A 24,437-nucleotide genomic window follows, 5' to 3' on the forward strand; every position below is an offset into this window, starting at 1 on the left:
AGGTTATTACGAAATCGGGACCAGAAGAAACTAATAATTCAGCTGAAAAGGAATATGCATAATAGGATTATATGGGAAATGCACCTAAAACCATAAGTTGTGTTTTTACTGAGCCACAGACTCACAGCAATAACTTACACAAACATTCCCCTGTTATGCATGCGATGTTCTTACTCTGTTCAAAAGACCAAAATGCCCTTCACACACATTTCATTCGAACGTAGAGAAAGATAACAAGTAAATAAGGAAAAAGGGGGGCTGGAATGGAATCACTTACAAGATCTCTTCAGTTCATGCCACAGGCAAAACAAGAAATCGAACGCATCGTCATCGAAATCAGCCGACGATGTGGTTGAAATGGATAAAAGGGATTTGAGCCACTCTTCGTGCAATGTGGAGAAGTTCTCCCTTTGCTCGCTCTTCTTAAAACTTCCGGCGACTATTTCCTTCATGACTTCACCAGCTTCTGAGGCTGATTTAATTACCGAGCTGGGAATCCCAGCCATGAGAGCTGTTTGCATGCCGTAGCTCTCTGGGCATGCACCGGAGGCTAGTCTGTAGAGAAAGATTAGCTTTTGGTTGGACTGTGATGGTGTTGTGGATTTGGATGTCCAGTCGAAACAGCACGCCATGTGTTGAAGTTTGACACGTGGATGGGCTGCAAACTCCTTTGTGAGAGAGTGGTAGTGTGTTGCGAACATCAAACGGCAGTTCACTGATTCAACGAGATGTCGGAATACCTGGAGATATATTGTTTAAGCCTGGTTAAATGGGCATATAACGAGCCTATACATTCAAGTTTAATTATGATCGGCATATGAAGCATTAAAAATAAATTATTAATATCAGATGAAAACGACAGCGTACGGTATATTTGTAGAAAATTGCAGAAAGTATGAAACAGTTCGATGATCTCTTCCATTTTGGAAACAGATGCCACTAGTATTAGCAAATTTATTATTAAACATTTGGGAGAAAGATATCTTACAGCATATGCTATAGCATATCCATCAAAAGTACTCGTTCCTCGACCCAACTCATCAAGAAGAACAAGCGAGTTCGGTGTAGCATTTTGCAAAACTGATGCCGTCTCTGTGCACTCAATAAGAAAGGTACCTACAAAAGATGTTTTAACGATGTATATTACAAAGTGAGAAGAAAATAAGGCTGTCACTATCATTATATAATATCAGTAATAGCACTCCGTTTCACCCTTTCTTCAGGCCTACGCATTTCGGTTATTTTTCCTTTTGTAAGTTAGTTAATAGATTTCAGGATTCTGCATCCATGAAAAGTATGCTATTTTATCAAAACAAAAAAACTTACTCTCCCCTGTCATGATTCTATCTGCTGCACCTAGTCGGGTGAATATGATGTCTACAACTGATAGAGTGCACGTTTCACAAGGCACATAACAGCCTAGCTGTGGAAAAAAAAACAGTGGTATAATCAGGAGAGAGTAAATTTAGAAGCCAGCAAAAATAATAAAGGTATGGGTAAATTACAAACACCCCCCTGAGGTATGGCCAAATTACAAAAACACCCCTCTTGTTTGGATAATTACAACCACCCCCTCAACTCATCAAATTTAGTGGAATCTTCGAGATTATATGGAATATTATCACTTTTGTACCCGTTTTATCCCATTCAAACTCTACATTATGAAGCAAGATGACCATAATATGTGATTTTTAGCTTGTATATATCAGTTTGTGGTGCATCGGAAACTGTATTTTTTACACAAAAAGAGTACAAACTAGAGCACATTTCACGGAATCTAGATGACTATGTTGAATTTGGCACCATAAAGGTGGAGGTCTAAGAAAAAATCATAGTTGAGGGGGGTAGATGTAATTATCCAAACAAGAGGGGGGTTTTTGTAATTTGACCATACCTCAGGGGGGTGTTTGTAATTTACCCTAAAGGTATAGAACTTTTTAACCAGCTTCAAACAAAGAAATCCAACCTGAGCCAGTATAACAGCCAGACAAGTTGCACGTAAGAGGGTTGACTTCCCACCCATGTTCGGCCCAGTCAATAACAATGTGCCAGGTAAGTAACTACTTCCATCTCCTCCAAGATAGATGTCATTCGGCACAGGCAGTCCACCACTCTCACTAAGGGCATAAGGATGCCACAACCCTTTCAATCGAAGTATAGGACACGTTGCATCCGAGGATGGATTTGCAAATTTAGAGTGAGGCAAAACTGTAGGTTTACACATCGCCCCACAAGAAGAAATTGCAGAAATAGCAAAGGATCTTAGTACATCAATGCAGTTTATGGCATGTATCATTTGAGCCCATTGAGTTGCCTTCTCAACAAACAACTCCATCAATATTGATAATGTTTCAGCCTCCGAATCTGTGACATTGTGATTCTGTTGTAACCAAAGAAACGGACACAAGTTATAGCATGTGATTCATGTGATTCCGATTATTTTCCTAAGAAAAATTAGTTCAGAGTGTATTCTTTATATTGCATACTTTATGCATGATACTGAAGACCAACAGTATCAAGTTAGAAACGAGCTCGGATTAACATATATAGAACATATTGCACAACTTCAAATGCACAACTAGTTCGATATATTAGCGAAATCGAACCTGGTAATTGGGGAAGTCGCTATCTATTGCTGCTTCAAACTGAGCCAGGGATTTATCAAGCCCCTCGCTGCCACTTAGCATAGGAAGGGATATCACTTTCGATAACGAAGATGTCATGATATCATGCTCTTGCAAAGGCAATAACATTTGCATTCCACTTCGCAGCCCTCTTATGAGTGAACCAAAGACTTTTACCTGTAGATGCACAAACATTTTTTCTTTATTAATTTTAACATGTGATGTGTCATATATAATTTATACTGAATATAGTTAATATACTTGCAGCATGTGTGGTAAATTAGATGGACAGACTAGGCTGAATTAAAGTAACATTCCTTTATCAACAGCAAAAGGAAGCAGCTTTTGATTATAACAAGTTAAAGTTTGGATGCAAAACTAAACAATTTAATCAGTTCATCTAAAGTATGAACAGAAAGATGTAGTCAAATAAGCTTCAGTTTCAAGAAGAAAAAAATCTTACTCGCTGTTTCAATAATTTGTTGCCAATTAAGGGCAACAACAGTATTGAGGAAGACTGGAAGCTAGATTTTACACGTCCAAGCAACCTTTCCAAATCTGGAAGCTGGCGAAGAGATTGGGCTATGTGTAGCGTAATTTCGGAATGTGCTATCAGGTCCTCAACCACAGCAAGCCTGCTGTTTATTTTATCTACATCTTGAAGAGGATGGCATATCCAGTTCCTTAAGAGCCTCTTACCAGATGGTGTTATGCAATTGTTAAGATATTTGTACAGCGTACCTAAGACAATATAACACATTACACATCTATTTTGAAGCAAGGAGAGACAGCAAGAGAGAGAGATGAAATAACTACCTGATTGGCCACCATCAGCATTATTATTGAAAATCTCTAGATTTACCAACGTCTGGCCATCCATTCTGAGGAAACCCTTATACACTTCATAAGAAAAAATATCTCCATTGCGAAGGACCTCATTTGACTGAACAGAACAAAAGGTGCAGATTGCTAAGAAGCAGAAACACATTAATGATTTCAATCTTAACACACATTTCAAACTCAAAGTACGTGTAATTACCATCAATCTTGATAGATGATTAATAAGTCCGCCCAGGGCACATAATGCAGGATCACGGTGCACAACTCCATCGAGTATCCGGTGCCATGAATCACAAGACCCGCTAAAATATCTATTTGTTTCAATAATATTTCTGACTTCCAAGGCTTCGCCAAAAGCATCAGTTGGATTTAATTGGGAAGAAGTTGATCCTACAGAATTAATAGTTATATAAAATCTTCAATTACGGAAAATCAAACATCATAATGTGCAATTAATTGGTTTTTATAGTATCCTCACCTGTCAAATTGTACTTTTTAAGAGCTTTCTGAGCATCTTTAGACAGCCCTGCAGTGGAGATCAATATAGCAGCCATGAGAAAATGCTTCAGCTTCATCATTAAAAGAAACAAACCTGGCTTCATTAATCTGTAAAATAACACTTTTACCTAGGCCTTCATAAATAATTTCCTTTGGCGACACCTATGATTAAAAATCAAAGCAACACATAAGATAACATTATGTTATGACAAGTTGCATTTTAACAAGTAACTGGAACCAAAAACCAAGATAGAAGACATACTTGCATTAGCAAAGCCCCCAAAGCTGCACATGATGCATCGTCGCTGATAGAACCAACCCAAAATTTTAAGGCAGCACAATCCACAAATGCAAACCCAAATATACTTGAACCATTCCCCAGCAGACCATCCTAGGGGCAAAATTAAAGGCAACATAAGGAAATCATTAAATAGTTTGTTGCCAATAATTTAGCATTGCTGTATCACCCATTATAACATACCGAGTTCAGTATTCATGACCTTTCAGTACTAATGTGAGATGTTCGTGAAGAATCAAAAGATAGAAGAAATGCAAAACAACAGGCCAACCTCTTTTATGGCAAGAAGATGAACAGCATCAGGCCCAATATTGCCCTCACACGTGGTTGCAGGAGTGAGTACATTAATCAACTTTCTCTGAATGACCTGAAAGATCTCTTGCTGATTATTTTATGGCTCAGGTAATTAACACAGTGCTAATATAGAGAATGGTATAACAATCTGAAATCTAGAGGAAAACAAGCCATAAAATTATTAAATGTTAGTGTGTTCTTTTCAGATTAAAAATGAAATTGGGTTTATGTTGCATTTCTGATATTTTTAAATCCAAAAGACCCAGAGTAAACATCAAAATGCCCTTCACTTGTTTAAACCTTAAGGAATACAGATACAAAAATTGTTCACTCGTTGCATAACAATAGGACAATAGAAATCCCCGAAGCCAATCTCCAACATGCGGATAGAAGAATTCATCAAAATACGAATCAGAAGTTCATCAAAACTTACAGATGTCGAGCCCCTGGATTTTGCTTGCTCTGATGTCTCAAGTTGTTCTATTCGACCGACCTTGTACCTTCCAAAAAGATAACAGGAAACGAGTTATGTTTTAGTCTTTTATGCAATTTCAAATACGTAGTTAGTTTATTTTCATCTAAATTTTGAGAAGTAATGGATTAATTTCCTTTTGTTTTATCACAAATGGTCTGGCGATTCGAGTAACGGATACACTATAAATTGGAAATAAAGTTTGTCAACACTCTTAACTGGAGGTTTCATGCTTCTCTTTTTCGTTCAACTAGTACAAATGACCAAGTTTAGCCCTCCATGCCAAGGGTCTTACCCCAAAAAGCTAAAATGTAAATTTCAGTTAACTATTCAATAAAGAAGGCAATTCTGAAGCATAGCAGCGTGGATAAAAATATCAAAGAAAATTTCTCATCACCATCTGAACTAAGGTATTTCCTTTAAGGGAGTCGAAATTGCAGGGAAAATTCTCATACCCACGGGCTATCAATTTCTGAACGGCATCGTCAATTCCACTCTCAGATACGCCAACCTACAAGAAGTTAATATTATATAGAGAGATCAGCCTTACGGACAATTGCAACCATGCATAACCGACGAGCAAGCTCAGGTGTACGCATATATGCATGAGCATATAAGAACAAAACAGTGTTTGAGTTTACCTGTCGACACTTTCCGACACCACTAAGTGTTATTTTCCAATCAAGTTCCTTGTGACCAATTTCAGCATCTAATTCATAGAGCTCATAGAATTTTCCCTGTTTTCAACAATAATATTAGAGTAAAAGTAAACAAAGATGACAGCCAAAAAAAAAATCACTAGAAAATCAAAGTTGCTATTTGTAAATCACAAGCATCTCAAAGTTAGATATGAGATTACTACACTCCATAAGAATGTAAACATATTTAAGGAATATATCTCTCTCGATTTCTATAATCATCTTACAAACACATAACACATGATTGAGGGATGCTACTTATGACAATTTCGTCTAATTTTCTTGCACAAGTATCATCAGCTTACTGAAATAGAAACATTTCTATCCATGGTGAATAAATATTTCACAAAATATTAGGCATGAGTTATCACCAATGTACCAACTACAAACAATGCTCCATTTGTATCTTTTCTTAAAACATGGGATGATGTTAAATTTTATTGCTGAAATAAATCTAGATTTTGTAGAGTGCTCAACAAGCAGTCTGGACCACAAGTACAATCAAGAAGAGACCACAAAATGATTTACAGACCCAAATCTGAGATTAGAATTGCTTTTAGTGCTGACCAAGTATTGATGTTAGAAAGAAAATAAAACAAGTAACTAAAACAGAAACTGACCACTTTAAAGAAGACAACCACATCCATATACTGGCGTTTGACATCCCAATACTGCCTTTGAGATGCTGACATTTTTCGCAAAGCATCAGGAGGGATGTAAAGTGTCCTCTTATCATAAAGAGGGTCCCCTAGCTTTCTTCCTTTCGCATCCTTGAGTCGAGATGGATGTAGCCATTCAAACTTGCTGATTGTTTCAGAGTTCTCATCAAGAACATTGTTTGAAACATTGGAAGACTGCTGAATTTTTGCTTTTTTCCTGTTATCTGGTAGAGAAAAATCAACCTTGTCCCTGAAATTACTAATATCCTCCTGGACTCGCTTTAACCTAGGGATAAGAGGTCTCGTGCCTGGTGTGTCTGGCCCAAGAACATCATCCTCCAAAGCGGATACAAATGAACCGCTTTTGTCTCCAGCAGAACCCAGTGGTCTGCTTGCACTGAATATATTTTGCTCTTTGGGTTGGGTGGGGACTAAACGTTCATTGCACAATACTTCTGGCCCGTCAAATTTCAGGGGAAGCGACTGAACACTTGAAACATTATCCAAGTCGAACCTGTATGTTGCAAATGATTAATTCTAACGAACAAATACTTCATTTGATGTATATGAAAATTCAATCTCAATCTTACGGATTTACATCTCAAAATTACTGTTAACATTGTACTTCACTTTTCCTAAAGCTGAAGACAGATAGTTTTGCACATATGAAACTTTTGCCTTCATAATTTCACCATAGAGTGAATTTCTCAACCACAAATACGAAAATATGTCTCCTACTTTGCTGCATCGAAAAACAAACTACATGCCTTGGGGAAAGAAGCTCTACTACCATTTCTAAAATGGTGCAGGCGCACTTTAGGATTTCGTTTCCTATTAGCAAAGCCAAGTTACGCTCGCATTTCCCTCAACCAAATCTACAATCCAATATCTTTTTTCTCATTTATCCAGTGCCTTCACCCACCTTCCCAAGAAAAAAAGTTAAAAACATGAGAGCCCTAAACCTAATTCAATAATTGATAGGGGCCTTCTCTTCCATATTTATTAGCATTATGGCGTCAAATTATTCTCTGTATTGTTCAGCACAATATAAAGAGTTACAGAACATTCGATGAAAATTGACCACCCGTGTTAGTGAAATTCATTAACACTGTATTCCAACTCACAGTGAAAGAAAAAAAAAACACCAGCAGCAAAATGAGTAAAACTAAATTACAGCACGCAAAATCTCGATCAGGAGTAATGACATTAAATATTGTGTACACTTACAATTTTCCATGACAATTTCCCCAAAAATCGAAATAAAATATTACAAAAATTGCAAACGCTTAAAACAAAAATCCACCAGAAGAAACACACCTGGAGTGAGACGAAGTATTTTGACTGAAATCGGCTTTCGAGAACTTGTGTTTGATGCTGGAGAAGAGCGAAGGCCGGCCATCGGCAAAGATCTTACGCGGAACCTTCTCGGGCGGAGTGTCGGTTCCTTTAACTTCTTCATCGGAAGCATCTAGAACGACCGGTTTGCTTGCGCTCGAGTTTTCAGGTCTTTTGAGGAACGAAAGTATCGATTTCTGCCGCTGCATTTTGATTTCCGAAGGCGGAGGTGGACGGCGGCGAGGGCTCACTGTTTAGAAGATGAGAAATTGGCGCCAAAGTGAATGTATTTGGGCGTGAGGACTCAAGTGCGCTTTCTAATCTATCCCGTAGGGCATAATGGTCTTTTTAAGTTTTCTAAGTAACGCTTTTTGCTTGAAATTGCCACGTCAGTTTGTTTAATAATTTTTTTTTGAGACTTCAAGTTTGCACCGATTTCACATTTAGTCATTTTATATTTTAAAAAATCAACAGTTAGAGTCATTTTCGTAAATTCCCCGTTGAAACTAACAGAATCAAACGTGTTCCCATAATTGCCTTAACTAGCGGACTAAAGGTAAATTGACGAAAATGAATAATGATCAAAAGTATTAAGTTATTGAACATGATATGAGGGACTAAATGTATTTTTAGTAACCATGGGGACCAAATGTGAATCGGTACAAACTTGAAAGATGCAAACTGTAATTTTCCCAATTTTTTTAGTAAGGCATAATGATGGTCTTTTTAGTCATTTTATGATTTTTTTTCTTTTTTCGATAATATTTTCCCTAATTAATACAACTATAACTCACATGTAATATTTTGTGCAAGTATTGGCTATTTTACCCCCAAAATTATTTTGCAGTCTGATGAATATATTATACACACACAAGAAGATCGTCTTCTGATGCAGACACACATTTTTACTGGAATTTGCCAGATTTACGAGTGTGAAAATAACATCGAATTACCGGAAATTTATACCTGCAACGGATAGATATCCTTCGCCGCCGAGTATTACGCCAAAAAAAAAAAAAAAAAAGAAAGAAAGAAACAATAGTCGAAAGAAAAAAAAATCGGTACAATAGAAAGTCAATGCACCTGATAAGGTAGTCGAGCAGGCGAATTACTAACATCGCCTGCCGGATAGTACAATCTAAAAATTAACCCTTTCCTGCATTTAGAGTTGTTCATAAGAAAATCACTCCTTACAAATTGCAAAATGATTTTACTCGAAATCTTCTGCCCCTCCAAAATCTCCTGCCGAAAAAAAAAATCAATTCAGTCTTATGAAAAATATAGGAATGTAATAAATTAAATATATGAAAATAAGAAACATCAGTTATCCAACAGAAAAACGAAGAAGGTTACACGAATCCATACAACAGTTAGCACTATAGAAGCGTAAGATAAACGGAAAACCAACATAATGAACGGGTGATCAACTGCCATAGGGAATATTCCGGTCACTAGTCGGAATTTAAAACATTCACACGACAACTACCACTATTAATCTTCTTAGCAATCTCAGAATAAAGTAATAACTTTGTGCCCACATAGATATCAGCCAAAACGAGCAAATTGCTTAAGTAAACGTCCATAAGAAACTACCTGCCGTGGCCTTACACACGACCCTTTCATATGTAGACAAACGCCTCGTTTGGTTCCCAGGATAAGATTAATTAATCTTATGAAAACCCAATTGTATTGTTTAACCGTGAGATGTCCGATAAATAATCTCCCAATTAGGCAAATGTTAGAGCCATTTTTTTTTCTTCCCGAAAATTGTGGGCCCGCCCGAAAAGTTATCGAACTAACCAAACATCCACCAAGGTCCAATTATTTTAATTAATCCCAACCGAACGAGGAAAAAGAATACACAAACCATAACCACACACAATAGCACGGAAGCACCAAGAGAAGCAATTAACTAACTCGAAAAAACCGAAATGCCATACGTGACAACAAAAGAAGCAATTAAAAACAACAATTTTACCCGCATCAATCTCCGAAATTCTCCACAGAAGTATCCGTATTATCATCACCCTCATCCTCGTCGTCGTCATCCTCGCCATCGTCCAGTTCTCGTAATTTAGCGATTTCGGCATTGGCGCGCTCGACAATCTGCTTCTTCTGCAGCTCGAGCTCCCTCTGAAAATCCTGCCTCATATTCTCCAACTCCACCATTTGCTTCCTCTTACTCTCCTCAATCTTCTCGTATATCTCACCAAACTTATGAATTGAATCCGCCAACAACCTAGCACACTCCCCACCCCCCTCCTCCTCACCCCCACCCCCCTCCAAATCGTCCGCATCATCGTCGTCCACGTCATCATCCTCGTCAGACTGCCCCGGGCTATCCCTCATCTCATCCAACACATTGGATCTCTCCAAGTACACGTGCGGGTTCATAAACACGTACTCGCCCGAATCGACCCCGCACCCCAATCCGCAGTGGCCCCGATTCCTCGTGTTCAGCAGGGCGTCCATTTTCTTGAAGAACACCCACTTGCTGCCGTGGCCGATCTCCACCTTCGCCCTTTCTTTCTTGTACTTGTTTTTTAGGGCGTCCAATTGATTCCTGCAACCCAATTCCGTCCTCTCGGCGCCGCTCATCTCGGCGATTTTTTCGGCCAGGTCGACCCAGTCCTCCCCCCTCAGGCTCCGCCGCCCCAGCTCCATGTACCGCTCGCCCCACGCTTCGAGCAGCACGAAGCTCTCCTCCTCGCTCCATATTTCCCTCCGGGGCGGAGCGGCGTCGTAATTGGAGACGAAGGATTCGAGCTTTCGCTTCTTCGGGTGGCGCTTGGAGTCGTCGTAATTGTGGAAGTTTCCGTTCTGGTTGAAGTTTTGGTCTGGGGTTTCTTCGTTCTCATCGGAATCGGAATCTTCGTCTTCTTCTTGGTATTGGATTGCGTTGCTGGTTCCGTAGGCGTAGGAATTGGGGTTTTTCATTGAATTAGGGTTTTTGATTGCAAATTTCCTTGTGGGTGGTGGGTCTATTATCCTTCTTGATTGGGGAAACTCGAGGGACAGAGCCACACAGGTGGTCTTTACAAAAGCTTTTAGAAAATAGCTTATGAGCTTTTTGTTCGCTTATAATTTGTTTTCAGATGTTTGAAAAATTAGCTTTTGTTTTCAGTTTTTATTGTGTTAACTGTTAAGCTTTAATATCATCTCTAAACTTGCTTTTTTTCTATTTAACTTTATTTTTCTATTTAACTTTATTTTTCAATTTAAGTTTATTTTTCAATATATTTACAAATGCTCCCAACTTATAAAAATAATCACTTAGTCATATTTGTAATTATTTTTAAAATTAATTATTAATTCTTTTTCATCTCACGATGTTGAAATTTACTAAAATCATACTAGAAAAATGGTCAAAATCACGTTCGACGTCAAAACAGTATTAGTAAAATTGAAAACGATATTTAACATTTAAAAAGAAAAAAAGTGTAAGAAGTTTAAGGGCATCCTACAGAATCGACAAAAATTGAAAGGGCATTATGGTCATTTTCCTTTATCAAAACAAGTCAACAACCACTGTCTATAACTATGTACAATTTCAATTTGAGGTTTACACCTATGACAGGTAAAAAAAAAAAAAAAACAGATTCTGCTTTTTTTTGAATGCTACATTATCAGTGCTGCCTCACTGTGGTAGCAAGAATCGAATTGAATATATAAAGATTCTCCGTATAATCGTACATTTTAGGTGAACATGAGAACAAACGAACCGACAGGGAAACTTTCAAGCATCTTCTTCGCACAGCTGTCGGATCTACTGATGCAGAAGTTGAGGAACATCGACTAAACGCTCCATCATTTGCAGCTGATCGTATGGAGCAATCTTCACAAAAACGAACATGAAAAATGAATATAACTATACAAAGATGTTTATTTTTTTCCTTTTTTTGTTTGTTTCGAAATAAATATTGATATTGACAGTTGGAATGACGTAGGATAATAAATACCTGGCTGAAACCGTCGGGCCATGTAATGGACACAGCATAATTCCCCATTGCTCGAATATCTTCAGGTTCAATATCATCGGCTATGTCTGCGTACTTCAGTTTTTGCTCACCAGTCCATTCATCCTGTTTGGACAAGAAACACAATTTTTTTTTAAGAAGAAAAACAGACAGCTCTGTAATGAAACGAAAAGATTTTCTACGCCACCAACAACGGCTCCCATTATAACAAGGAACCTCTTCGTTTAACCAAACAGTTTTTATCATTCAGTGATTAAACTTTTATATTTTTCCTTTCCACGAGCATCTAAAACATCTGAAATAATTATATTCGTACCGACCCCTATATATTATGCCTACTTCGATAGCAGTTTAGAAGAGATGGTAAGAAAGATAGATGTCTAAAATAGGATTGGCCTATTAAAGTATTATGAAACTAGATCGTTTAAGTCTTGACATACCACACTGTCTGCAGATCGGTCGTTTCGCCTCACAGTAGCAGGGTGCAAATAGAACTCTTCATCCGATTCAGGTACTTTGACTCTAATTGCTTTCATAGATTTATCATAAGTGACAGCTGTCGACACTGTACATGAAACAAACACATAAACGAGAGCCTTAGTATCAGCATTCATCTGAGTAAAAGGCACTGAACAACATAAGCCGTTGATTAATGGATCAAAATAAAATACCTTGTTGGCGGATTTTGGCGCACTGTTGGACCACACAGACGCCCAATTCTTGAAATGCGGTCGCAACTTCACCTTGTGGATCAGAAACTACTTCAGGCACTCCGCTATCTCCAGAAGCCGATAGCTATAAAAGGAATCACCTTATGTATGTAAATCCACATATTATAGCTTTTAATTTACAAATGCTTGTTATTATTGACCAAGGAATTGGTAATTTCACTCTTAATGGTTGATCCCTTATACCCATGAATGTGGTGATTTTTGGGTTCATGTGTTTGAAGATCAGATGTAAAACAATTTTCTTTTTTTCATGCAGATGCAACAATTATTTGCAAAAAGTTTTATATTACTAGAGAGAAGTACGCGTTATGGCTGGGAATGAACGACGTGATATTTTATTACAAGCCAGCTCAAACGGCTACTATCATGAGAGAAATGCAAGAACCCAAAGAGAAGTTGTAGCATATGTTAGGAAACCTTATTACAGTTATGAACTAAGAGTATATGACGGAACAGTTAACAATGTGCTTATAATTTATATTCTCTGAGAGATTTACTTGTCCTTGAAAAACACTTGCTAAGTATGAAATGGAAGAAGTTAGAGAAAATGCATAACCGGTAGAATCAGATTTTTTTATTTCTCAAATTAACCATTTACCTATTTGAAATTAAGGAAAGAGAAACTAGTAACTTAAACGTGACACTCAGTGTTTTTGCATTATTGGTCATCACACATAAGCTTTAGCCTATAAGGAACTACAATATCTGATGAGGAACAGCTAGCTGATAAACCTTAACCTCAAGAAAAATATTATCATTTATATGTACTATATATAAGTTAAAAATGTTAGACGAAATCCGATTTATCCATGTACGTCGACTCTGTTAACAAGAGAATGTATGGGACTCACAGTTGGTCTAATAGGCAGCTCAAATAGATGGGGGATCCCAAACTCCTTGACCACCTGCAAATACGTAATTACAATGAGCAATTTTAGATCTGCAAAAAATATTTACAAAATTGTGCTATTGTTTCATGTATTCAACTACTATCCTCAATTGTCTTCAATGCTCTGTTCCAATCATTATAATTTATACATAATCTAAAGTGTACCAAAAAGAGAATTAAGAAATAAGATAATGGAGCATCAGAAAAACCTGAGAACCTGAACCTCTGCCAAATGGATAATAGCGTTTTCCATCAGCATCAAAGTGGCACATATTCTCAACCACCGCTACACAAGGTACCTGAATGCAGAATTTAGAGTTAGTTCTAATACCTTGAAGAAAAAAAATTATAGAATAACAATATCAAAATAAATGTGGTAACCTCACATTCATTAAAATAGAAAGACAACTTATAACTAAATTGAACATGAAGGAATATAAGAAACGGACCTTTAGCTTAGAGAACATGCGGACTCCTTTGGCAACATCTATGAATGCTAGCTTCTGAGGCGTGGTAACTATAACAGCGGCAGTCAATGGAACAACCTACAAGTTTAATTCTATCCCAATTAATTTTATCACTCTGAAATATTAATGAGTAAAATGTATGAATAGGCGCAATAATATTCATTACATTTATCATAAACTAGCAAATGCATAAAGCAACACCTGGCATAATGTAAGCTGAATATCACCAGTTCCTGGAGGCATATCTATGACCAGATAGTCAAGTTCACCCCTACATATTACGAACGCACACTTGGATCAGAGAATTCAATTGATGATGTCGGATTAAATGAAAGCAATAAAATTATCGTGATGATAATGACATAACCCACAGGACTTTTTGGTATGTAAATGTGAACTAGTCGAGTTCTCCAGGTCATAACAGCATAAATCAAGGACTGGGGTGTTATTAAATAAAATGAGTTGAAAAACTAGCAGCACCGATTCTAAAATTTTGTAACAGAGATAACTAAACAGCATTATTATTTTCTATAATTTGCCTGATTTATGAACTACATAAAGAATTCGTCGTTTAGAAACCTGTTATACTTTTTAAATCTTTCTGGTGTAAAATGATAGTATTATTACGAAACGATCAAATAGACAGAAGTAAGAAACAGAGACATATGCCCTACATTGTGCAAGGCATATTGATTTGTGCTCTTTATAGAATAACAATAGGTATCCAACAAGCTACAGGTATTAAAACAGACGAAGAAAGATACTTGGAAAGACAATATATGTTCCAAAATTTTAGAGCTACTCAAATTTCCAGGAAAATAACTTCATAGCTTCTTGTGAAATGAAGGGAAAGGATAATGCATACAGGAAGCAACCCATACCATTCAGTAGTTGTCAGTAGTTGATTGATGACCCCTGAAACCATTGGGCCACGCATTATTGCACGGCCTTGTCCCGCAAATCCAAAAGATACGAGCTTAACACCCATGTATTCAGTTGGGATGATAGTTCTCTTCTCTGGGTTCTATAAGATACCATTCAATTGTTGTATAGTTTCTTTAAAAAAAGATTTATTATCACAACTGACACATACACACACACACATCCAGAGGGGTTTGAACCCCAGACTCCGCCAAAAGGAGAGAGGCCAATACCACTAGGCCAGAACCTTGGTGGTTCAATTTTCATATAGTGATATAGGCTAATAAAAGCAATTCTAGTACAAGAATTGAAGAATACCATTTCAAGCAACCGGTTTTCTGGAGACACCATTGTTGGCAAACTAGGACCATATACATCAGCGTCAAAGATACCAACTCTCGCACCCATACCAGCCAAAGTATATGCAAGGTTTACAGCTACTGTTGATTTTCCCACCCCTCCCTGTAATTGTTGGAGTGTTCATTTTCAAGAGGAATTTGTTAGGCAGCTTACAGGGAGATTATTTAAAACTGAATCTAAAAACACAATAATGCATGTAAAAGGGGAAGGCTGGTTTACTGAAATACATTCAAGGGAATTGCTGTTGTTGAAGTGTCAATACAGTTAAATTTAGAAAATTTTGGTTAAGATGTAGATGCAGTAATTTCAAGTGTCAACACCCATGGTAATAGTTCGTATAAAAGAAGTATACATTTCAAATATTAGGACTAGTCTCCTGAATAAATCTTCATTATTAAAAGTTTAAGCAGAATGCACCATCAAAACATTATCCACTATCCTTAGATCTATCCGATTTGGCTTAGTTATAGTTATCTCTGTTTTGATTGAAAAAAAGTCTATGGCATGTAGCATATGTATAAGACAATATTTTTTGCAGCTCTTGAATTTGTCCATCTGTGTCATCCATCACTAGCATATTTCATTTTTCTAGTTAAATAGTGTACATTTTTTCATTTTGTGCTAGTCCTTTTTGTGTGTCTAATTCAGATTCAAGATCCGTAGAGCGTAGACCTAATACATTATATGTGAAATCAGACCACTAAATGATTAGAGGCAAATGGAAAAAAAACCTCAAGATACTCATAAAGATAATAACAGAACAGAACAAAAAGAAAAACAAAAGGAAGCGAAATCAATCCTGGAAAGTTATTTCAGGGATATATACTGGAACGTATTGTAAGACATGCTACCTTGCAACTTGAAACAGCCACTACATTTGATACTGTTTGTAGACCTGCTGGAAGTTGCCCAGCATAAACAGGTCTTGCTGGTTGGGCAGACATAGTTACATTAACCTTTTCAACCCAGGGAAGTGCTGCCACCACCTCATTAGCTTTCTGCTCAAACTGAAAATTTACATATCCTTGTTTAGCCGATAAATGAGAAAAGAGAAAGGAAAAAAAAAAAAGGAACTAGTGCTCTTTTTTGTTTTTCATATACCATGTCTTTCACTGGACATGCTGGTGTCGTGAGCTCTAACCGAAATGAAACCTGAGATTGAAATTGAGAATGTTGGATGAGGCGTTGATCTCTATATGTAAATGAAGAACTCATCAAATCCAATTTGTTGAGAGACCTCTCCCAACGCCTTGTCGACATTAAGGTCTTTCACAAATCCACATGAGACAATGTCAGTACCAAAATCTGGATCGATTATCTGGGACAAGGCTTTGAGGACATCTGTCTCAGCTGTTTGACTTGCAACTTCCGAAACAGCTGCTGCAACAATAATTTGGTTAGATGGACATTAAAAGTATTTATAATGATAAGCAAGCCCCAATTAAGTTGTACTATCTAAGACAAAAGGCAATCATCTTATAGCTTGCTTCTTAACCTGGCTAACCTGATAATATGAATGTAAAAAATGGTCGATCTGCTAAATAAAGTGTGATAATCCATGATTCTCAATTGCCAATCATGCTAAGGTTCAATGAAGTTATAATGCTAGATTCATCAACAAATTAGATCGGCATTGAGCAAACATAATACCGCAGATAGATACACATTTGGACAGATTAACCAATACATAGTAGTATAAGGCCGATCCACGTATCCTTAAAAAAGATCGTAACACTTTTCTCTTTGATCAAACAAAGTACTCCTTTACCAATGGTGATGGATAACTACCGAACTAGCCACTTGTTTACACATCTCAATTTCATGGAGTTCTTTAGTGCTCCTCGAAACGAAAACATAGACATAAATTTAGGACCTACAGAAAATATCGGAGAGATATTTTTCAATAGGCATCAACTACTGGTTTAGGAATTCAAAATCCCGTCCACATTATCAAATCAAAATGCCATTGAAATACGAACTCAACTGCCTTTGAACTCTCAAACTAACAACTGATCGAGACATCAGAGCATCAGATTTTCAATAAATTAACCAGTAAATAGAACTAACACGAGTGGATCAATTATAAGAATTCACATCTCAATTTCAGAACACGTCCTTGTAATGAATTTCCATTAACCTAAAGACAAAAGTGAAATCGCACTTGGCCAACAGGGAAAATCAAAATCTAAAAAGGGGGAAACGAATTCATTCACCTTGGGAAGAAGCAGCTCTAGGTGAAACAGAGCTACATACTGAATCGCCATACGAGAACCATGCAGACCTTAATTGTCTTTGAGAAGAAAACGAAGTAGAAGTAATGAGTTCAGCCAACGATTTCCCACTCACATGCAGAGGTCCTGCACAAAAATTGAAGTTAAATTTCAGAGCGGAGAATTGAATTTTTTTCATGCGGATATACTTACTGCGCAGAATTGAAAACTCACTTCCTTTCGGTTGCGATGCGGCGGCGGAGTAAAATGCCGGAGTAGAAGCAAACGGAGCATGGAGAATCTGCATATCTTCTTCCTCTCTGTGTGTATCACTGTGTGTGTGTGTGTGTGTGAGTGTGTGAGAGAGAAAGGGAGGAATTGGAAATGCTCTTTGAGCAGAGAATTTGGGGCCTCACGTTTCCATTCACTGTGTGTAATCTCTCTTGTCAGGTTTCTAATTTGATTTTGCCCCCATAAAAAACATCATCCACAAACGGGATAATTACATATTGAACCCTATATTTAAAATATACTACGAATTTAGTCCTCATACATTGTTTTTCTACCATTTTAGTCCCATTGTTAAGCCTACACCTAAAATCGCATTTCCTTATAGCACGATTTCTTATTATCAGATGAGGGTGTGTGTGTGTCCAAGGTGAGCTCTACCTTATTTGAAGGGCTCGAAATTTAACTCGAACAATTTTTAACTAGTTTGAGTTTATATTATTTGGAGTTCGAGTTAAATCTTGAACTTTGCTATTGAATTCATTATTGATCATTTCGAAAAACTCGAGTTTTTGTTGAGCTGATTGATAATTAAAATTTTGCATTCACTAGCATGAAACAAGAGGAGTATAAATTGAAGTATCATGTATTTTCAATCCGCTCGACTCCAAGTTCTTTTTTTACAACTTTTAAGTAATTTGATTCAAAACAAAGTCGATTACCACGAACATCAGTCGAGCCAGGATTTTAAGTTTGAGGGACTGAATGAATGCATTAAAACTTTTACGAGGGGGGCTGACAATAAATGTAGACAATCCACCAACAATGGTGAGATAGGAAAATGGAAATTAAATTAGATTTTATTTGCTAACCATGAATGTACAATTGATTATTGCAAGTTTCTTTACCTAAAAGTAAAGAAACTGCAAAGGTGGGAAACGAAAACAAAACAAAAAAACAAATTGCAACTCGATCTTCGATCGAGGATCGCACATTTTATTTTTTTTATTACGTTTCGAAATAAACGAGCCATTATTAACAAGTCACTCCGACTCTAGTTCATCAAACCTCCACAGTGCCTTGTTTCGAATTTCGAAGTGTGAATCTGCAAGCCTCGATAGCGTCTTCGGCCGACAAGAAAACAGCATCTTCGCCGATCTTTTCGATGAATTTTGCGACGATCAACTTTTCCATTACGTCGATCCTCGGATTTACCAAAATCATCTGCATTAAATTTCGAGAAATTAAACCCTTTATATACTATTTATAGTTCTTTCCAAAACAATTCAAGTTGTTTTCTTTTTTTTAGTTACCTTCATTCCTTTATTTTGTAAGTTTCTTCGAAGTTCAATTAGAGCTTCCATTCCCGTGCTATCGATCGCTGTCACGCCTATTACAATTTGATCGTATGTTTATTATAATTTTTTTTTTATGCATTTTGTTATTGAATTATGAGATCAAGAATCGACGAACCTCCCATTTCCAATAATACATATTCAAGGTCGTTATCGTTCGCCAACTCTTGTTCCTCTCGGACCCATCTCATGACCCTGCTCTCGAATTAAATTTACGACAAAATTATAAAAATAAATTAAAACCATATAGTATCAACAAGAAAAAATTAAAAAAATGAATATTGCCTAATATAAAAAAAAATGGGAAGAAAATCGTACCTCTCTGTGATGTACGGAGCACTTGCAAAGTATATAGGCGAACCGATTTGCACAATAAGAAACCCTGGAATTCCCGTTGCACCCGGATACTGCTCTACGTCACGATAAAGGTTCGATTCCGGAATGTTCCCTAGCTTGCAAGTCGCGGGCCTCGCCATGTACAACAATGCTCTAACCAACGCTAATCCGACCTGCAAACGAAATAATAAATCAATGCCTCCGATTTAGTCGTTTCTTAATTATATGTTCATATAATTAAATATTATAGGGTTCCAAGAATTAGGTTTTCTTGAAAACATAGTGGGGGAGGGGGGCGATGGCCCCCGCACCGAGAATGCTGGCTAAGCCACCGATGAGTAAAAGCGAATTATTCTTACGGATATCAAGAGACCCATGTCCATGCTAATGAAGGAGACGCCGAAAAACGCGGACATGCAAATGAGGAAGTCGAATTTGTCGGTTTTGTAGAGGTGGTAGGCCTTCTTGTACTTGATCAAACCGAGCATCGCGGAGATTATAATGGCGGATAGTGCCACCTGGGGCGTGTAGCTGAATAGTGGTGCCAAGAAGAGGAGGACTAGTAACATGCATACCGACTGCACCACGTTCGCCATTTGAGACCTGCATCCTGCCATCACGTTGACCGCCGTTTTCGAGAACGGACCTGAACAAAAAAAATAAAAAATTAATAATATTTTTTTAAAATAAAATTTAAAAATAATAATTAACGGGGGTTTACCGGTAGTTAAGTAGCACGACGTCATAGAACCGATGATGTTCATGAAACCATAAGCTACCATTTCCTTGTTACCGTCGACGTTTGTGTTCGATGCCAAAGCGAAACTTCTTCCGATAGCTATTCCTTCCTGCAAAAAATAATTAAAAAATAAAATAGAAGATTGATCATTGGATATTTTTGATTAACAATATAATGGAAAAATTAAATAAAATTAGTTAGTGGTTAATTAAATGTTAATTATGGAGGATTTATTTAATGACAATTACCACGAGGGCAATGACACCGGTGATAATTCCGGCTTTCAACGGGGCGGATATGTAAGCCGGGTCGAAGTTCAAACGGTTAACGGATAATGCGTTGATCCCTTTCTTGAGCGGGCCCACCTTGAATATCAACAAATTTTTATACATGAAATTTAGTAGAGGAAGAGTGTAATTAGTGTAAATCTATTTTGGAATTTTGCAATTATATATAGTACATAGTAGAAATCGACTCACGGTAGAAATGCCAAGTTTGGTGGCATTGCCAAAGTACGCGAGAAGGCAACCGGCGACAACAACCACCATCGGACCCATAGCTGAAATGTAGAACAGCTTCGGATTCTTCTTTTTCTGGAAACAAAAATCAAAAATTAAAAAAAAAAATTGTTACTCTTTAATACGCGAAAAAGAGTTCAATTTTTTTTTTTCGAATTTTTCCGTGTTAAGTAACCTAATCTTATAACATACCACAAATCTGGTGAGCTGGAGAAATACGAGGAATACTACGCCAATGAGTGCACATTTCCAGTTCCACTGTCGTAAATCGAAAATTAAAATTAAAATAAAATTATAGGCCAACGAAATTAAAATTAATTATGATATATGCGAAAATTAATTAATTAAATATACCTCATTTTTATATTTAAAAATGGCTTGTATAACATTAACTACGCCAGTTTTGTGGGTAAAATGCTTCATGCCAAGCATTCCTTTCATCTGCTGTAGAATAATAAGCAGAGCCGTTCCACCCATGAACCCAGTGATTGTCGAGTGCGACATAAAATCGACCAACACACCGAGTCTAAAAAAATAAAATTATTATTTAATATATTAAAATAAAATATATTTTTTTTCCTAAAAAGAAAAAATATATATATTAATTTTTTTTATTTCGAAGGAATATTATACCTCAAGAGGCCGAGAGCTGACTGAAGCAGACCGGAGATAAAACACGTGGTGAAAACGAGGCTGACGTAAAGTTCTGTCTGAGTAGTGGCGGATGCTTTTTCTCCGATGGTTTCACCGATCAGCAACGAACACGCCGCCACCGTACCCACCGCGAGATGCTTTGAGCTCCCGAAAATAGCGTATATCAGTGGTGGCACGAAACTCGAATCTGCATGCATGCATGCAAATAAACCATTCATATGATATCCGATTTATAAACCCTACTAAGTTATGATATAAATTCCAGTTTCAAAGTTCTTACGTGTGAGATTTGTACCGATGCACTTATATTAAAATAATTAATAAATGTGCATGAATTCTTAGAAAAAAATGTATAATGTGACTTAGCTAAAATAGCATTATATTCTTATTGATTTTCTTCTCACTAGTTTCTATAAACTAAAAGTTAGTACTTGAAAGTAATAAGGGCAGCATTGTAAAATAGTAATTAATGCATTATCAAAACCCTAACACCTCATGCATACATAGTGTAAACTGCTTAATGAAAATCTGCACTAAAAATACACCTGCTAATTATTTAATTTTTTTTTTTAAATTTATCCATCAAATCCACTTTTCCACTAATAATTACCACCATTAATAATAAGATATGTTCTTTTAAACACAGGCGAATTCGGTGCATATCTTATTAACAAAATAAATTTAATATAAATTTAATATCTTATCAAAAAAAAAAAATTTAATATAGGGATAAAAATTAAAAATAGCCTTATTAATTATAAGATTTCCTATATTTAAGGATTTGTTATATATTATCTATTAATTAAAGATAATATCTTATAAGATAATATTATCGTAAACTGAAAATATGTATTTACCGTGCATGGCACCGCTGAAATTAATTATTAGTTGATCTCGACAACACAAATTAAATTTAGTTTCTACTAAAAGGCTAATTAATTCATATAAACTCCGAGATATATATATATATATATATATATATATATATATATATATATATATATATATATATATATATATATATATATATATATATATATATATATATATATAATATCTTAAAATTAAATATAACATATTTATTCAGTCACTTAAAATACCCAAACTAAAAAAATCATAAAACCCTAATCTCGTAAATAATGTGATATATAGATATATGTATAGATATAGATATACTTACAGAGTCCGATGATGGGGGGAAGAGAAGCGAGATTGGCGTAGCTGATGCCCTGCGGAATAGCGAGGCTGGCGATGGTGATTCCGGCGAGGAGATCGTACATGAAGAGGTTGAAGCTGTAATTGGGGAGCCACTCGAGCATGGGGACGAAATACTGCAGCGTTTGGATCGATCGCCGCCCTAACGGCTCTTTCCGGATTTGCCGGAACGGATCGTCCGGGAATAACGTCTCTTTCAGTTTCAATTTCAGCACCGTCCCGAAACTCCGGGGTGGGCCCATGTTCACGCTCCGGTGACCTCCTTCTACTGCTCTCGTCATTATTATTATTCCGCTGCTGATTCTCTTCTAATTTTGTTATTATTTGCTGCCTGTGTTTATATATATATATATATGTAAGTGTGTGAGTGTGTGAGAGAGAGGGAGGGTTTGGGTGAAGATGACGTGGTGGAGTCTGATTGGTTTAGGTTAATTGTTGGTTGCTTTTGGATTATAGTCAATAGTGATATTAATCAGTCAATAATCCAAATATAAGTTAATCCGATATTGTTGTAATTAATCACAGTTATGGTTGCATTAATTACTACATCGTATCACATTGGTAATATATTTATCTTGATTATATGAAGATAATTCAATAAAATATTTATAATTAACATGTTTTTGTCAATGGTTTATACTATGCTACACCCGGTGAAATACACTGGGTAGATCTTTACCATTCATATGCACACAAACACACACCCACATTGGTATGTGTAGATCAACGGTAAAAAACCATACGGTGTAATCTTCATCGGGTGTAGCATAGAAATAACCGTTTTATCAAATGATTCAGTTCAATCTTTCCAACAAAAATAAAGATACTTCAATTCAAACTCTCAGCAAAAAAAAAAATATAAAAAATAAAATACTAATAAAACACGAAAAATTCAATATACATATCATGTATATATATATATATATATATATATATATGATGATGAACGTGCATTGGCAGAGCCAACATAGGGTTTCTCAAATTCCTATTATTTTATATATATATTTTTTAAAAGTCATGTATATTAGAATTAACGACCCTTTTGGATTTAAAAATTCTGGCTCCGCTAGTGCGAACCCGTAGATATAAAGAAGAAAAAGGAACATAAAATCTTACCAAAAATATATATCGGGGAAATCGGGCGCGACGCGTAAACGAAGCCGGGAACGATAGAAGCAGCTGAACTTTGTACAGAAACGAAGCAAGAAGAAGGTTTTATTGTACTAATTACATATACACATTTAAGAAAAAAGATGGGACTAATTTATTTATTTATTATTTATTTAAAACTTTTATATATATGTACAGGGAAAAATGGGGTTTTATACAAGGCGAGTTTGATTACCCTGCCGTAAATCTTAATGATTTACTTAGATAATCAAAACAGTGTTATTGAATGAAGAAATAGGGCTGGGAAAACATTTATTTATGGATTTAATAATAAAGATAAAATAAAATTAATGGATGAAAATGAATTAAGCTAATTTTGGAGGAGGGATTAATGGAGGAGAGGGCATTTCTGCTAATTATTTTATTGGTTAGTGGATAAGAAGGACCTAAATAAATGTATTTCCGTTAAATAAAATAAAATAAAATAAATATATTTTTCGCAATATTTTTCGGACAACATTAGAGGAATAATTGATTAATTAATTAATTAATTAATTAATTAATTAATTAATTAATTATATTGGTACAGCTTGAGAAGAGGAGATTCAAAAGGGTTTGAATTATTTGGCTGAGTCAAGAAAATATTATGATGATTTATATGCAATTAATTGTATTTATCTATATTTGATTTTATTTATCTTGTAACTTTTTTTGGGATTTTTTTTGGATATGTTTTGGTTTTAAATGCTTGTGATAAATTAGCTAAATACATATATATTCATTAGAATGGATAACGTTTTAGATTAAATACTTAATATTTAATTAATAATGTTAACACATGAAAATATGCATTTGGTGCAGTAGTATCGGAAATGTAAATGCACATAATATGAAACGAAATATTTTTTAAAAGTGATAGTTATAGTAGTTATAGTGAAAGAGATGAAGTGATGCCAATCTTTTCATGAACGGAATAGCTGTTTGTTTTTGGGTTTTGAATTTTATTCTT

The 24,437-nt window shown here is 36.0% G+C and overlaps 4 protein-coding genes across 7 annotated transcripts; all 4 read right to left on the minus strand.

The window, feature by feature from the left end:
• Positions 1-37: 37 nt before the first annotated feature.
• Positions 38-8,056, minus strand: MSH7 (MUTS homolog 7). The gene is made up of 17 exons (XM_012999117.2): positions 7,701-8,056; positions 6,345-6,897; positions 5,668-5,763; positions 5,482-5,537; positions 4,988-5,054; positions 4,532-4,627; positions 4,225-4,353; positions 4,091-4,124; positions 3,943-3,990; positions 3,664-3,854; positions 3,441-3,567; positions 3,088-3,365; positions 2,607-2,801; positions 1,967-2,380; positions 1,327-1,423; positions 989-1,116; positions 38-740 (listed from the first exon to the last, which is right to left on the minus strand). Exons 1-17 carry the CDS (start codon positions 7,925-7,927, stop codon positions 270-272), a joined length of 3,207 nt encoding a protein of 1,068 aa, XP_012854571.2. The 5' UTR covers positions 7,928-8,056; the 3' UTR covers positions 38-269.
• Positions 8,057-8,649: 593 nt separating this feature from the next.
• On the minus strand, positions 8,650-10,773 carry LOC105973975 (Alcohol dehydrogenase transcription factor Myb/SANT-like family protein). The gene is made up of 2 exons (XM_088825614.1): positions 9,697-10,773; positions 8,650-8,960 (listed from the first exon to the last, which is right to left on the minus strand). Exon 1 carries the CDS (start codon positions 10,653-10,655, stop codon positions 9,702-9,704), a length of 954 nt encoding a protein of 317 aa, XP_088681740.1. The 5' UTR covers positions 10,656-10,773; the 3' UTR covers positions 8,650-8,960; positions 9,697-9,701.
• A 423-nt stretch (positions 10,774-11,196) lies between these two features.
• HCF101 (ATP binding protein) lies at positions 11,197-17,767 on the minus strand. Of its 4 annotated transcripts, none has more exons than XM_012999125.2 (15): positions 17,508-17,767; positions 17,277-17,420; positions 16,301-16,443; positions 16,165-16,215; positions 15,915-16,070; positions 15,022-15,165; positions 14,664-14,806; positions 13,984-14,053; positions 13,765-13,860; positions 13,525-13,614; positions 13,278-13,331; positions 12,367-12,490; positions 12,136-12,260; positions 11,678-11,800; positions 11,197-11,553 (listed from the first exon to the last, which is right to left on the minus strand). In XM_012999125.2, the coding sequence occupies exons 1-15, from the start codon at positions 17,578-17,580 to the stop codon at positions 11,485-11,487; spliced, it is 1,605 nt and encodes a 534-aa protein (XP_012854579.1). In that variant the 5' UTR covers positions 17,581-17,767; the 3' UTR covers positions 11,197-11,484. The 4 variants fall into 4 exon arrangements, with proteins under 4 accessions (XP_012854579.1, XP_012854580.1, XP_012854578.1 ...); XM_012999126.2 differs by having other exon boundaries at positions 16,301-16,440; positions 17,508-17,748; XM_012999124.2 differs by having other exon boundaries at positions 16,301-16,440; positions 17,487-17,718.
• A 576-nt stretch (positions 17,768-18,343) lies between these two features.
• Positions 18,344-23,607, minus strand: SULTR3;5 (sulfate transporter 3;5). Its single transcript, XM_012999217.2, has 13 exons — positions 23,435-23,607; positions 22,284-22,649; positions 21,083-21,290; positions 20,804-20,975; positions 20,642-20,707; positions 20,411-20,524; positions 20,180-20,296; positions 19,914-20,040; positions 19,552-19,838; positions 19,175-19,365; positions 18,975-19,051; positions 18,815-18,891; positions 18,344-18,725 (listed from the first exon to the last, which is right to left on the minus strand). The coding sequence occupies exons 2-13, from the start codon at positions 22,597-22,599 to the stop codon at positions 18,564-18,566; spliced, it is 1,914 nt and encodes a 637-aa protein (XP_012854671.2). The 5' UTR covers positions 22,600-22,649; positions 23,435-23,607; the 3' UTR covers positions 18,344-18,563.
• Between the last annotated feature and the right edge of the window lie 830 nt (positions 23,608-24,437).

The sequence above is a fragment of the Erythranthe guttata genome, chromosome 11 (assembly GCF_056151865.1).
Source record: "Erythranthe guttata isolate IM_541 chromosome 11, IM_541, whole genome shotgun sequence".
In the NCBI taxonomy this organism is placed as follows: domain Eukaryota; kingdom Viridiplantae; phylum Streptophyta; class Magnoliopsida; order Lamiales; family Phrymaceae; genus Erythranthe; species Erythranthe guttata.